Source organism: Brienomyrus brachyistius, chromosome 10, assembly GCF_023856365.1.
Source record: "Brienomyrus brachyistius isolate T26 chromosome 10, BBRACH_0.4, whole genome shotgun sequence".
Classification (NCBI taxonomy): domain Eukaryota; kingdom Metazoa; phylum Chordata; class Actinopteri; order Osteoglossiformes; family Mormyridae; genus Brienomyrus; species Brienomyrus brachyistius.
Genome location: NC_064542.1, coordinates 7,487,639 through 7,502,921, shown reverse-complemented (window position 1 = coordinate 7,502,921; position 15,283 = coordinate 7,487,639). Strand labels below are relative to the sequence as shown.

At 43.8% G+C, this 15,283-nt stretch overlaps 1 protein-coding gene across 3 annotated transcripts in view; it reads right to left on the bottom strand.

Annotated features, from left to right (window-relative positions):
* Window positions 1-7,717: 7,717 nt before the first annotated feature.
* Window positions 7,718-15,283, bottom strand: part of atp10b (ATPase phospholipid transporting 10B) — a 64,684-nt gene continuing 57,118 nt past the window's right edge. For all 3 annotated transcript variants that reach the window (XM_049028814.1, XM_049028816.1, XM_049028817.1), the window contains 11 exons: window positions 14,546-14,652; window positions 13,869-13,995; window positions 12,956-13,140; window positions 11,721-11,994; window positions 11,217-11,293; window positions 10,917-11,042; window positions 10,605-10,805; window positions 10,296-10,376; window positions 10,081-10,185; window positions 9,574-9,761; window positions 7,718-8,773 (listed from right to left, as the gene is read on the bottom strand). In XM_049028814.1, the coding sequence (XP_048884771.1) occupies window positions 8,482-8,773; window positions 9,574-9,761; window positions 10,081-10,185; window positions 10,296-10,376; window positions 10,605-10,805; window positions 10,917-11,042; window positions 11,217-11,293; window positions 11,721-11,994; window positions 12,956-13,140; window positions 13,869-13,995; window positions 14,546-14,652 (1,763 nt within the window). In that variant the 3' untranslated portion in view covers window positions 7,718-8,481. The remainder of the gene's footprint in view (window positions 8,774-9,573; window positions 9,762-10,080; window positions 10,186-10,295; window positions 10,377-10,604; window positions 10,806-10,916; window positions 11,043-11,216; window positions 11,294-11,720; window positions 11,995-12,955; window positions 13,141-13,868; window positions 13,996-14,545; window positions 14,653-15,283) is intronic.

The following is a 15,283-nucleotide window of genomic DNA, read 5'->3' as shown; positions in this document are numbered from 1 at the left end:
GAAGGGCCATAGTAAGAAGGGCCATAATAAGAAAGGCCATAGTAAGAAGGGCCATAATAAGATGGGCCATAGTAAGAAGGGCCATAATAAGAAGGGCCATAATAAGATGGGCCATGGTAAGAAGGGCCATAGTAAGAAGGGCCATAGTAAGAAGGGCCATAGTAAGAAGGGCCATAGTAAGAAGGGCCCATAATAAGAAGGGCCATGGTAAGAAGGGCCATAATAAGATGGGCCATAGTAAGAAGGGGCCATAATAAGATGGGCCATGGTAAGAAGGGCCATAGTAAGAAGGGCCATAGTAAGAAGGGCCATAATAAGAAGGGCCATAGTAAGAAGGGCCCATAATAAGAAGGGCCATAATAAGAAGGGCCATAGTAAGAAGGGCCATAATAAGAAGGGCCATAGTAAGAAGGGGCCATAATAAGAAGGGCCATAGTAAGAAGGGCCATAGCAAGAAGGGCTATAATAAGAAGGGCCATAGTAAGAAGGGCCATAATAAGATGGGCCATGGTAAGAAGGGCCATAGTAAGAAGGGCCATAGTAAGAAGGGCCATAATAAGAAGGGCCATAGTAAGAAGGGCCCATAATAAGAAGGGCCATAATAAGAAGGGCCATAGTAAGAAGGGCCCATAATAAGAAGGGCCATGGTAAGAAGGGCCATAATAAGATGGGCCATAATAAGAAGGGCCATAGTAAGAAGGGCCATAATAAGAAGGGCCATAGTAAGAAGGGGCCATAATAAGAAGGGCCATAGTAAGAAGGGCCATAATAAGAAGGGCCATAGTAAGAAGGGCCATAATAAGAAGGGCCATAGTAAGAAGGGCCATAGCAAGAAGGGCTATAATAAGAAGGGCCATGGTAAGAAGGGCCATAATAAGAAGGGCCATAGCAAGAAGGGCCATAATAAGAAGGGCCATAGTAAGAAGGGGCCATAATAAGAAGGGCCATGGTAAGAAGGGCCATAGTAAGAAGGGCCATAATAAGAAGGGCCATAGTAAGAAGGGGCCATAATAAGAAGGGCCATAATAAGAAGGGCCATAGTAAGAAGGGGCCATAATAAGAAGGGCCATGGTAAGAAGGGCCATAATAAGATGGACCATAGTAAGAAGGGCCATAATAAGAAGGGCCATAGTAAGAAGGGGCCATAATAAGAAGGGCCATGGTAAGAAGGGCCATAATAAGATGGACCATAGTAAGAAGGGCCATAATAAGAAGGGCCATAGTAAGAAGGGCCATAATAAGAAGGGCCATAGTAAGAAGGGCCATAATAAGAAGGGCCATAATAAGAAGGGCCATAGTAAGAAGGGCCATAGTAAGAAGGGGCCATAATAAGAAGGGCCATGGTAAGAAGGGCCATAATAAGAAGGGCCATAGTAAGAAGGGCCATAGTAAGAAGGGCCATGGTAAGAAGGGCCATAATAAGAAGGGCTATAGTAAGAAGGGCCACAGTAAGAAGGGCCATAATAAGAAGGGCCATAGTAAGAAGGGCCATAATAAGATGGGCCATAGTAAGAAGGGCCATAATAAGAAGGGCCATAATAAGATGGGCCATGGTAAGAAGGGCCATAGTAAGAAGGGCCATAATAAGAAAGGCCATAGTAAGAAGGGCCATAATAAGATGGGCCATAGTAAGAAGGGCCATAATAAGAAGGGCCATAATAAGATGGGCCATAGTAAGAAGGGCCATAGTAAGAAGGGCCATAGTAAGAAGGGCCATAATAAGAAAGGCCATAGTAAGAAGGGCCATAATAAGATGGGCCATAGTAAGAAGGGCCATAATAAGAAGGGCCATAATAAGATGGGCCATGGTAAGAAGGGCCATAGTAAGAAGGGCCATAGTAAGAAGGGCCCATAATAAGAAGGGCCATGGTAAGAAGGGCCATAATAAGATGGGCCATAGTAAGAAGGGCCATAATAAGAAGGGCCATAGTAAGAAGGGCCATAGTAAGAAGGGCCATAATAAGAAGGGCCATAGTAAGAAGGGCCATAATAAGAAGGGCCATAATAAGAAGGGCCATAGTAAGAAGGGCCATAGTAAGAAGGGGCCATAATAAGAAGGGCCATAGTAAGAAGGGCCATAGTAAGAAGGGCCATAGTAAGAAGGGCCATAGCAAGAAGGGCTATAATAAGAAGGGCCATAATAAGAAGGGCCATAGTAAGAAGGGCCATAATAAGAAGGGCCATAGTAAGAAGGGCCATAGCAAGAAGGGCTATAATAAGAAGGGCCATAATAAGAAGGGCCATAGTAAGAAGGGCCATAATAAGAAGGGCCATAGTAAGAAGGGCCATAATAAGAAGGGCCATAGTAAGAAGGGCCATAATAAGAAGGGCCATAGTAAGAAGGGGCCATAATAAGAAGGGCCATGGTAAGAAGGGCCATAATAAGAAGGGCCATAGTAAGAAGGGCCATAGTAAGAAGGGCCATAATAAGAAGGGCCATAGTAAGAAGGGCCATAATAAGAAGGGCCATAGTAAGAAGGGGCCATAATAAGAAGGGCCATGGTAAGAAGGGCCATAATAAGAAGGGCCATAGTAAGAAGGGCCATAGTAAGAAGGGGCCATAATAAGAAGGGCCATGGTAAGAAGGGCCATAATAAGATGGGCCATGGTAAGAAGGGGCCATAATAAAAAGGGCCATAATAAGAAGGGCCATAGTAAGAAGGGGCCATAATAAGAAGGGCCATAGTAAGAAGGGCCATAGTAAGAAGGGCCATAGTAAGAAGGGGCCATAATAAGAAGGGCCATAGTAAGAAGGGCCGGCCTAACACAATGAATTGGACAAGGGGCAGCATTGCATTTATAGGTTAATAGAAGCCCTGTAGAGTGCCTATGGTGAGGCAGAAGCTTCAGGGAATTCTCCACACAAAATTGTTTTCATATTTTGTAGTACCTCCAATAGCAAAAGGAAAAGGAGAAAATGGATTTATACAACTGCTGAATGGCATCAGACTTAAATAACTTTCATAATGTTCTGGTAGATGCCGATAGGCATTAAATAAGCATGACTGATGGGTTTTGTTTTTGGGGCATAAGGAGCAGTGAGGCACAAATTGTTGTACAGGTTACGAATGCAGAAATGCGTCAGGATTTTGTACATCACCATTTAAGATGATGCTAAAGGCAGATGTGGAATTTCTTTAGGGAAACATGGTCTGAACAGAAGGACCCAGAGATGCAGGACAGATACACCAGAGCAGCAAGGATGGTGCTTTATAAACATGGGGGTGCATCAATCCCTTACATTCATCCCCTTTGAGCCTCTGCAGTGAGATTGCCCAGTTCCCTGTGGGCACAGACCTGCACGTGGATAAATGTGGTCTTCCACCTGCCGTTCCACCATATTTCCAAGGTGAGTGCAGATATGCATTTGCGCAGACATGCACAGACAGACACGGATGCAGTCGCGGACAGACATACACACAGCATACAAACAAACATGAATGATTATTGCCCAAATTCAGATTGCTGTTTTGTTTTAATTCCATATTATTCCTGTTTTATCAGAAAACCATGAACGAAATGCAAGAAATATCATTTCACTTTTCCTGAGTCATAGATGCGACCTCCTTCAGGGTGACACCCCCCCAGGCCCTTAAGGGCTGATGCTGAGAGACGCCTGCATGGATCGCTGCAATCCTTTGGCCCTCAACACTGGCTGACAAAGACACTTCCTGAAGATTACAGAGTCGGCCTTGCTGAACGCTTTTTGCTGTTTAAACCCAGAGATTGAAATATTTGGCAACTCTATGTCGGGGGTTCTCAAAATCCAAAGGAAATGTGAACCAAATCTTAAATTAATCTGGACCCAGTTGGTAATGCGGCACATGAATCAATATGGTTAATGTGAAAATGCTTAACGTGGCTTGAAGTGGAACCACCAAACTCATATACATACATAACTCCTCATAACCACCACCCTCCCCCCCATGACAGACAGTCAAAATAATCAGCAAATGTTTGCGTTAAGTTCCTATTATTGTTATATATTGATGTCTAATGTAGAAAGTTAATGTTGATTCATTAAAGTTCATGAAATGCTGTTTTGCTTTTGAAAATTGTTCTGTACCTCTGACTTTGAACATAAATCTGATGCAGATGTTTTATAAAAAAGCATGAGAAGCTCCTGCTCTTGACTTCCGAAGAATCCGGCAGACAGTGAAGCCACTGGAGGCACATCTGCTCTGCAAATACGCAGCATAAACTCTATAAATTGCCCAGTTTGCGGGCGTCTGACTCCTGAATGCAGAAAGCTACATGTCATTGTAAAGAACCTTTAAACGGGACGAAGTGGGTCTCCACGAGCTCTTCGACATACCGTCAGGTTATATGTTTCTGTCTATACTCGCAAAAAAACAGTCATTGTCATTCTCACACATAACCTAGCCTAACCTAACCATACACCAAACCCTGTGAAATCAATGGCCATGTTCTTTGTTTTGAGAGAAAGGACACTGGAGGTGAGGATGGGGTTGCCCACTGTCAGCATGATGTTCTTCTGACGATGTCACAGTGTGTCATTCAGAACAGTTAACACCACTGGTGTCATTCTGCGTGTGTCACTGTTTATATTATCCACAGTTACCCTTACAGCAGCACAGTCTCCAGTAAACACATGCACACACATATGCAAAACAACAGATGTATGATTACTGCTACAAAATTAAAGAAGAACAGTAACACTCGAGGCGACACAAATACTTAGTGATAGCTCAGTTACTACCGAAATACAAATCATGAACAAATCATGAACAAACACTGACAAAAAGATGTGTCATGAATGATTAATGATCAAATATGAGATCAATATTTTACTTGAGTTATTCATGACTAGTTCCTTCAGTACTTCCTTCATTAGTTCACAAAGGTTTACAGAACTGGATATAGTAACAAATATATTAACTTTGAGATAAAAGATGCATCGTGATTCATTAATGATTTATGGACAGGAAATCAGTACGTAACTAAGACGTGGGTGAGGAGGGGGGGGGGGGGGTCGCACGCTGATTACAGCACATTATCACACCCACCACACGACAAACCAGCTCAGGGATGAGAGCCTGAGCACAGCTGTATGGGCGGTGATACCTCAGCACCACACTAGTCCAAATGGGCCAGTATGAGTTTCTTCCAGCAGCTGGAGTGCCAATCCTGCCACCAACCCCCAAATTCCCTGGTAAGTTGGAGGACCTGATTTCAGGGCTGGATGTAGATTAAAGTCATACCCAGGATGAAGTGAATGCAGGTATCACTGCTGGCATTCGCGGGATGTGATCCACTGACCTTACAAACGCGGGCGCAAATCCCTAGCCTCAGGGTCACCACTCCGCCAACTAACTAAGACTTAGTTTGTGGTTAATTAATACATAAGTAATAGTATAATTTTATATTATTTGTGTTCCATCAAGTAAAGTATTACCAAAAGAACAAATAGTCCTTACAGTATGTGTAACAAATGTGTTGATCAAGTGCAAAAAGATGCCATGCAGGAAAGCATCAGCAAACTCCGGGTTCAGGTGCAGTATCTGGCCCGTGGCAGTGACAGCACTAAACTCACATGATTATTTTTTGTCCTGCTTTTTTCCTTTATGGATAGTAACAGACAGACAATTTGAATAATAAGGCAGCGTGGGTGAGATTCCAGCCTGGTTTGCGCTGTGTCACATGTGAGCCCCTGTGACTCCTTTAGCACGGTGAAAATTAGAGTGTGTGAAGCACAGACACATACGGAACGGCACGTTACAGGGACTCTGAGTCAGTGCTTCAGCCGTGTGTCTCCTGCAGCTTTTTTAGGGCATGTGTGGCCCCTCCTTAGACAGACCAGGCTGCGCCCCACCCTCTGCCGTCCTCATTAAAGCCCATAGTTTGCACCCATGTCCCAGGAGAAATCCACCATCCATTTTCATCTTTGGAGCTTGAAAAAGGGGAAAATGAAAATGGCAAGTGGCAGGTTCTGAGCATCACTCTCTCCTATTACAATGGAAATGAGCCACCTCCTGTTCACTGTGGCCCCCATTTAAGGGCTGATTGTGTCTCTCCCGGGGCACCTGCAAACTCTCTCATCTTCTGCTGAGCTGAAGAATCGTCCAGAACAAACTAAACGCCTGACTTTATGGTCTGTCTCATTGGCCTGATTTGAATTGATGTTACCCCACATAAAACACCAAGACAACAGTCACTGTCCTGTCCTGAAGTCTTTCATAGTCCGATTAAAGCTGATTTTGCCAGCATTGCTTACATGCAGCCTGGGTTTGGCAACATGAATGTCTTTTCATGTCGACCAACAGATCTACGGATTTAAGATGTTGAAGACTTTCAGAGAAACATAATTTTTTCACTCTGAAGAAAACAACCTCGTGGGTGGAGGTGAAACAAAGCAGTTATGTAATAGCTAGAGTATTAATCTATGTCAGTTCACGGCGGGAGGGGGGGGGGGTCTTGGCAGCGATTGTAGTTCACTCTGACCTACAGAACTCTGCCACTCCCCCATCTCCCCACAGCAAAAGCGGGGGTTCCTGACAAACGGGATTCAGGTACGTGCTGTAATTCAGCAGAACGTGCCAAGAAATGCCGCAGATTCTCAACCGATTTGAGATGCCGGGGGAATGCTTCCGGAAGCAAGCACCGACGACAGGCCGTGGCGTGTGAACAGGCCCCTAGACCCACCAGACACCTCCCTCTGCAGCAGTGATTCTTCAGTCGTGCCACTTATGCCCCCCCCGTAAAGGAATCTTCATAAACAGCTGGATTCCATGACAGTATTATTTAATTCTACTTATCTGTGTGTTTGGTCGGTGTTGTGTTGTTAGTATCCTGTTATGTCTGTACATGTCAAAACCGCGTTAGCTTATCCCGGTTCGGAGTCACCCGGCGCGAGGCGTATAACCTGACAGAGAAATGGCTCTTTTAACTGTCGCAAGGAGGAGAGCAGTTCTGTGTGCTTTGACTCAGCACGGCATAGAGTTGCCCTCGGGACGCAGAAGGCTTCTCAATATATGACGTGTGATGATATAAATGATCACGGCCTCCCAGCAGTACTCACAAGTTGGTGCCAGGAATGTCTTTCCAGCACTCAGGCGAAGGAATGCACCCCTCACCCACAATCTGACTACTCATCTATCGTCGCTAACGAAGATGCACAGTTACGGGGATTACAGGAGACCCTGAGCAGGACAAGCAGCTGAAAGATGGATGGATGGGTTATTTGAATGAGAAAAACACTACCCAGGAGTCCCTGCTTCCCCTGGCCCCAGCCTCACACATTAATAGCGTGCTTCAGCAGCTCCACCAGCCCACGTTCTTCACGTTCTTCAAGTGCCAGTAGGGTATCGCCTGACTTAGTGCACTTTACGTGATAAATGCCTCATGGAACAACAAAACCACACTGTGATGGATTACTGCTGAAAAAAACTCCACATTACATCTCTACAGTAAAGACCCTAAGGCAGGAACTGATATATTTCCTGTATTATAATATTTTACAAATACTTTGTATCGTGTGCAATTCTGGGCTGTGTATAGTAAGAAGTACTGCATTTACTTTATTTAGCAGAAGGTTTAATCCACAGTGACGTACAAGATCCATTGTATAAATAATGACTAGTGGGAAATCACACTTGATCCACAGCCAGAAAAAATTATATATATACAGTATATAAAAAAACACCAGCATTTGACAGCCACACTCTTTACCTGACTTGCTTTGCACAAAATCACACAATTACATTTTATTTTCTTCGCGTTTTATTTGTTCTGGTGGTTTGTCACAATTTCTTTCAGATACAGAAGAGCAGGACATCCAAGACCCTGCAATACTTCATTGTAAAATTCAAATGCCATTTTCGTCTTGACCCTGAGCATTAATCAAAACTTAATGATGAATGACGAAGAGGAACGGAAGAATGTCCCCAAAACCGTCTGTGTTTCATCAGCTTTGAATCATCTGCACAGTGTAAACATGATATAATCACTACATCAAAAAAACAGACACAAAGTAAAAATGGGTCTCTGATGTTACCCAAATCGGTCAAAAAACAAGGGGAGAAGGGGAATGTAAAGAGAAGTGAAACACTTCTATTTGTCAGATATCTGACAGGAAAATGGTCATCCTTCGACATACTAAGCACGATCAAAACAGTAAAAATACATATTAAAGACAAAATGTGTTTTGTCAGACAGTAAACACATGAAGCTCTCTAAATTGCACAACACTGGAAGAGATCCAAAAAATTTATTTTATTTTATATGAAGTACATGGAACTACAAAAAAAAAAAATTCCTTCAAGTATTTTTGATATTTAAAAAATATCATTAAAAGTAAAAAAATAAACACTTGATTTAGCTCAGATTTGCATGCGAACAGTACTTTTCCCAGATGGACCATGTCTGGTCCCATTGACGGACCAATTGATCTGGTGGCATTTCATAGCGGCTCGAGTCCCAGTACAGGGCTAATACAGTAGGTCCAGTGTGTCACAGCCGCCTCTAGATCGTCATGGTGCTGATCGATCGCCTGTGTCCGGGACTGAAAGGCTTCTCCGTATCTTCATTACCATCCTTGTGCAGACTCAGGCCCCGGTCCACTGTGGGCTCTGTCGGGCTGCCTGGCCCCGTTGGGGAGGACAGTACCTGGTCAGACGCAGCTTCAGAAGCGTCTTCCTGGCTCCTCCATTCTCTGATGAAGGACTCCCTGACTTGCGGGGAGAGTGTGTCCAGCTGTCGAGCGCGGACCAAGGGAGACAAGGCCAGCGTGCCCTGCAGGACACGGAAAGTGTACCTAGGGGGGGAGCAGAACGTCACGCTGCTGCTGACAGTATGTGCGGCCTTACGCATCCGAAGGTGCCCTGCAGGCGTGTTTCTGATGGACACACTTGGGTAAGAGTCTTATACTTTGGAGAAAAACACCTGCTAGGAAATCGAAAAATGTAATCTATTCTAATTAAAAGACACCTTTGCTCATCCAAGAGCTCAATCTATAATAATCTATTTAAATTACAAGCAGTCTCCCCGAATTTGGACTTTCAATTCTACATTGTCGACATGACAATACAACAGGTGTAAGATGCTGGTGAACAGACACTTTGGCCTGAATTGATGACGAACAAAAACATGAATGTGGCTCATAATGAGTGAAATCACTCCGACATGACGCTTCTCACTGCATATGACTTCCCATTGTTTAGTAAGAGTTAATTGTAATTACATGAGGCCTGTAATTAACACGTGCGTGTTTTCATACCGATTGACTGAGCCATCTTCATGCCTACAATAGTGAAAAATTTAAAATGCAGCACAAGCAAGATTACCAGCGATATTAAACTGCTTAATAAATTGATTTACCCCTCGGAACGTGAAATAGCAATTATAGAATCAAATAAGTCTTCCACAGTAGCACTCTTGCATGAATAACAAAGTCAGCCCTGTTACTAATTTAAAAATTACTATTAGCCATGGTCACCTGGTGCGGGAAGTTATGGCTGCGTTCTAATTTTAAAAGCCCACATGAGCTGGGAGCTCCTTCTAGATCCTTCCTGCCAGCCTTTCCAGGCTGAATAAAGCATCACACGGGGGTCCTACCTGGGCAAAAGGGCCAGAACCGTGGTGAGAATGCATACTAGGTAGAAGACTGGATCAGCCATCTGATTCTCCATGATCCAGTAGGGGTTGGACGGAGGGTTGCAGTCGATGCAGAGGGCACTGTAGGACAGGGCGATGATGAAGTAGAGCAGTACACTGCCTACCATGACCACCCAGTGCACTACCGTCTGAAAGAGAGACACCTCACGCTCATTCCGCATCCTGACAAACGCCGTTCATTTTGCTACGATATACGGTGCTCAGTGTTGATATATAGCTTAACTATGCCTGGCACGACAGAACTGATCCTGTTTGAAATTTATGCGATATGCCACCTGAATGTGACCCAGATCGACACATTAAATGAGTAATTTGAACAGTGCTGCACATTTGCAGTTATGCATTTGAAAGCTAACCAGAGCATGAACAATACTGTGAGCCGATTCACAAACAAGAGCGGAATGCTGAATGAAATGTAAATTCCACGTTAATCTGATATACACAGACCCAGGTCCTTATTTCTATTGCCAGGTGCAGCAGAATGGTAAACAAGGAGGCCGTGTTCATGGGCGTCCCAAAGGAGTAGATGTCAATGTCTGAGTCCTGGTAAGCCTACAAAGAGACACGAAGGACACATGTGCATCAGAAAGCAAATAACACCCGATGCTAAGCACGTGAAACATGAAAAGCAATTAGCACTGGGATCCTCTTAACATTCTTACCAGGTATGGAACGAAAAAGCAGACCAGGCTTTGATAAAAGGCATCCAGGAGGGCCACCCAAAATGTGGAATGCCTGTAACCCTAAGAAACAGCATAGAAGAAAGTCTACTTTCACCTTGACATACATCTGGTACTCTCTCTTCACTTTCGCTCTATAAAGCGAAAACATGTGCAGATAAGATAAAATCTTCATTGGGAAAACGATGCATGTTACGCTGCAACATCAACTCATCACTGAAACATCGCAGTAGTTGACTGCAGGCATTTATGAAGACGACTAAAGTTTGGCCCCCTGCTACGGGATCTGACCTCTGAGTTCTGGCCACTTTTGTACAGCTCTGGGAGACTCAGTAGTGTCCCGGCTGAAATATCTTTGTCCAGGATGCCAAACACGATGGGTGGGACGGAAGTGAAGAGCAGGTTGAAGAATATCAGCAGCCAGTAGTCGATCATTGCTGTCCCAGAAAAGCCACAGAAAAACTGGTACCAGAAAAGGAGGTTCACATACGCCTGAAACGAGATGAGAAACATGAACCAAGTAAACAAAATCGAATCACATGAGGCACCGTGTAAAGAATGGATGAGAAACAACAGGCTGATGATTTTTTAAAACATATTTACCACGTTCTTGTAGAAGAAGTAGATGACGGTGCTAGCCAGCCTGCTATAGCACCAGTGTCCATGCACCAGCAACAACTTCTTGAGGTGTTTAAAGTGAGATATTGCAAAGTCACTGGCCATAACTGCCTGTAGAGCAACGACAATTTACGACGTTATTATTAGTCACTGAAGACAAAGGGCAGAGGAACAGATAATGTCACGTTTTAAGACCTGTCTTATATTGCTAATCAAGCCAACTTAGCTTAGGAATAACACACATGCCCTTGGAGAGAGAAGAGGAGGAAGAGCGTGGTGACAAACCTGCATCCCTTCTTGGCCGGAAATGCCAACACCGATATCCGCGGCCTGGATCATACTGACGTCATTAGCGCCATCGCCTGCGGGCGACACGCTTTCAGCTGATGGCCCTCGCGCAAAAACAAGCACCTATGCACTGTCTTTTTAATTAACACAACAAATGAATATATATCTCGTTTGCGCGGATGGTATAATCACTAGAGATTTATGATGGAGGGGGGTAAGCTATTACTAGGGGGGTCTGATTTTTTACAAAAACCACACTATTTAAACTAATTAGTGTACATTTATTGGGGAGGGGGGGGCGGGGCAGCGACCCTGGTTACTATTCTGTCCGCTTTATTGTAATGTTTGACAATTTTCAATCCAATTCGATTTTATTTGTATAGTGCATTATCACAACATTACATTATCTCAAAGCGCTTCACTGCATCCCTGCCCAAAGCCCCCAATGAGTAGAGGAAGTGAAATGAGCAAGATAATCTGTTTGAACATGGAGGCCAGTACCTATGGAAAGGGTCATGACCTTGAGCTTGTTTCGCACCAGCTTGACCACGGCGCTCTTCTGCAGCGGCGTCACACGGCAGCACAGCACCGAGCGGCAGTGGCGACTGAGCTCCAGCAGCCGGAGCTGGAGGCCAGCCTCAAACAGCAGGCCCAACGTGTGGCCCTCCAGCACCAGGCCGAAGGCGGGGCCACGGGAGCCGCTCTGCCACGGGGGCTGCACGCCATACCTCTTCACCTCCTCCAGGGTACAGTCCAAAAACGAATTGCACTCATCCTGTGGAAGAACGGACCACAGCAATACCGAATCAGGCTGGGTAGCAGGTTTGTCCAAACTGTCAAACACAAAGTCGCCTCTCTGCATTATTACACTGGCATAATCCACATTATTCTACTGATTATGGAACTATAATAAGACATTCAACAGGCACTTCTTATGCACCTTGTGACTGTGAGCTTAACTAAAATCTGTATGACTTTTTGGCCTCCTCAAAAAATAAAAATAAAATGCCAAAAATACTCAACGATTAGCTGAGACCTAGTGTGACAGTGTAACAGTTACAACGAGCACAAAGTGTGATAGTGTAACAGTTACAAGGAGCACAAAGTTTGACAGTGTAACAGTTACAAGGAACACAAAGTGTGACAGTGTAACAGTTACAAGGAGCACAAAGTGTGACAGTGTTACAGTTACAAGGAGCACAAAGTGTGACAGTGTTACAGTTACAAGGAGCACAAAGTGTGACAGTGTAACAGTTACAAGAAGCACTTCAGCACCAAAGATGGATTATGAAAGACCTGAGATGGGCCACCTGGACTGGAATTATTTAGATAATTTATTAGTTGTCCATTTATTTATTTAGATCTTAATGACTTGCTTCTTTCTATGCAAATACAATAAAGTACATAAGCTACTCTACTGATCCGCTCGACACACTTTCACGAGTGGCTCATAGATCAGATGGATCACTACTGATAATATTTTTATTTTTCCCAGTGTATGTTTATTTTTTAATTCATTTCTCTTAAATGTCTGTAAAGCACCATGTAAACCCTGTGGTTAAAACAGTGCTATATAAATAAAGATTGAGTGATTGTTTGATTTCCTACAAGAGACACTTGAACAGCACTTCAGACATTTGTCTATCCTGAGGACCTTCAGAGCTCAAATTCCCGAAGTGTGTGTCCCCAGTGTCAGACAAACAGACACACTGTCCTTTCTGTGAGTGATACTGTACCAGGCTGGCTGTGCTGAGAGTGAACACCACGTCGCTCTGGTCTAGCAGTCTGCAGGAATAGGCTATGTTGACAGCAGTCTCCTGCTTGTCACCAGTCAGCACCCACACCTGAATCCCTGCCTTCCGCAGTGATGCGATAGTTGCTGGGACATCTTCCTGTAGCCGGTCCTCAATCCCAGTGGTTCCTAAATGAATGTGACCAAAAATACAGGGCTCATTATGTTCAGTAGCTGCAGGACGTTTGAAAATTAGGATGGAGCCAAATACTTGTACTGCACCAATTACAACTTTCGTAATACAATTGGTGCACATGAATAGCAACACTGAACAGCTGTTTCCAGGCACAATTAAGCACACCTTCAGACTGACTGCTATGGGAATGAGGTGTATAAAATGACACACAAGACAACTAGAGGATAATGTTCCTACTAATGTCCTCTATGTTTTTCATGGAGTCTGATCAGGAGCCTACAACTTTGTACCCAAACCTGCTCTTAAGGTACAACAGCATCAGTTTAAAGACAGACCCCAGGGTATTTAAAACAAATAAATCACAAGGTCAAATTCTATATTATCTCATAAATAAAAGCTTATCGAGACTCTAAACCATAAATCACAAATGATAGCTATTATTATAAATTAACTGGCTTTTTCTCACAAGGACAAAGAAGGTTTTGCTGACAGTTTGAAAGCAAGGTAAACTGCCGTAATACCTTAAATAAAGTATGATGTTTAAAAGGTGCATCACTGCACAGTACAAAATGTGCATCTATTACACGCTCATACAACAATTATGTTACTGTGAGAAATCACCTGACATGTGCCTTTGGGGTCAATTTGACCCCAGGGTAGGTGTGAGAGGTAACTATGAAAATATATGTTATTTCCTGCACATACTGAAGATGTTTCTTACCTATCAGAGTCAGGTTAGTCTCTAAATGACTTGCAGTTTCCATGAGCAGCTCTTCTCTGTTGTCAATGGCAGACTCCGCCTCCTGTCTCACGGCCAACCAGTCAGTATAGGCCTGCAAGCTCATTACCTGGAAGGGAGTTAATGGAACCACAGGCACCATACAGAAAGTCAGGAGGATCTGAGAAGGGAGGCGATGGGACCACAGGCACCATACAGAAAGTCAGGAGGATCTGAGAAGGGAGGCGATGGGACCACAGGCACCATACAGAAAGTCAGGAGGATCTGAGAAGGGAGGCGATGGGACCACAGGCACCATACAGAAAGTCAGGAGGATCTGAGAAGGGAGGCGATGGGACCACAGGCACCATACAGAAAGTCAGGAGGATAAATGAATTTCCTTTCCAGGTCTCAAATCACAAAGGTTGCAGGCTCAAGCCAATGAAAGCTCCTGCTGCTCGGTTCTTGAAAAGGGTATTTTTGAGCAGGAAATTCAATAATCTAGTAAGATTAAAATGTATATCCTGCTGTTTAAATGGATTGCAATCATGCTAAGCATGAGAAAGCAGTTTCTAAGCAACTAAATAGATAAGAAGCTACCAAGAAGCAGGCATTACACTGTCAAACAAACCCAAAACTTACGCTATACATTTTATTGTATGCTTGCTATTAATATTTACCTTTTTAGCAATGCACAGAGTGCGTAATCCATCTTTGGCATACAAGTGAAGGTGCCTCTGTGTCTTAGCGGCAATCCTTTTTCTTTTATTCTCCTCCGGCTGGTTTTCTGGGAAAATGAAAGGATTCGGCTATTTTTATTTAGCACCTCCATCCCAGTTGAAATAGCCGGTGGAGTCTAGCTGTCGCTAATGTAACTGAAGGGGAGAGAACGATATCCGCGCATGAGCACCTGTCCAGTGCGCGTATCGTCCTCTCTGCATTCATTTGCCTGCTCCAATGCTAAGACTTCAGAGCTACCTAGCAGAATCAATGTATCTACATAACTACATGGCTAAGAAAAAGAACAGATGAAGAAAAAGTCACATTTTCTTTTACGGGAAACTTTCTCCAGTGGCAGGCAAAATGCCCTGCACTGCATTTTGATGGAGATTACAGTGAGAGTGTCAATGTGTTATTTTTGGAATCTATACAAGAGGTAGAGCCACAGACACAAAAGAAATGAAACACGAGCCTTTCGTTTCAAACAGACCTGCCTCTAAATGAGCGATCCTAAACACAAGCAGTGAGAAGTAGCACAGTGCTCTTTAAAGACTCGATTCAACTTCGATAAAAGTTAAAGGGCAATATTAAAGACAGCTTTTCTCTGCCAGGGGGCTTTTATCATACTCTTAAGTGATCTACTCGTAGTTTGTTAGCAGAATTAACGTGATGTATTCTACTTTCAAATTTATCTACTG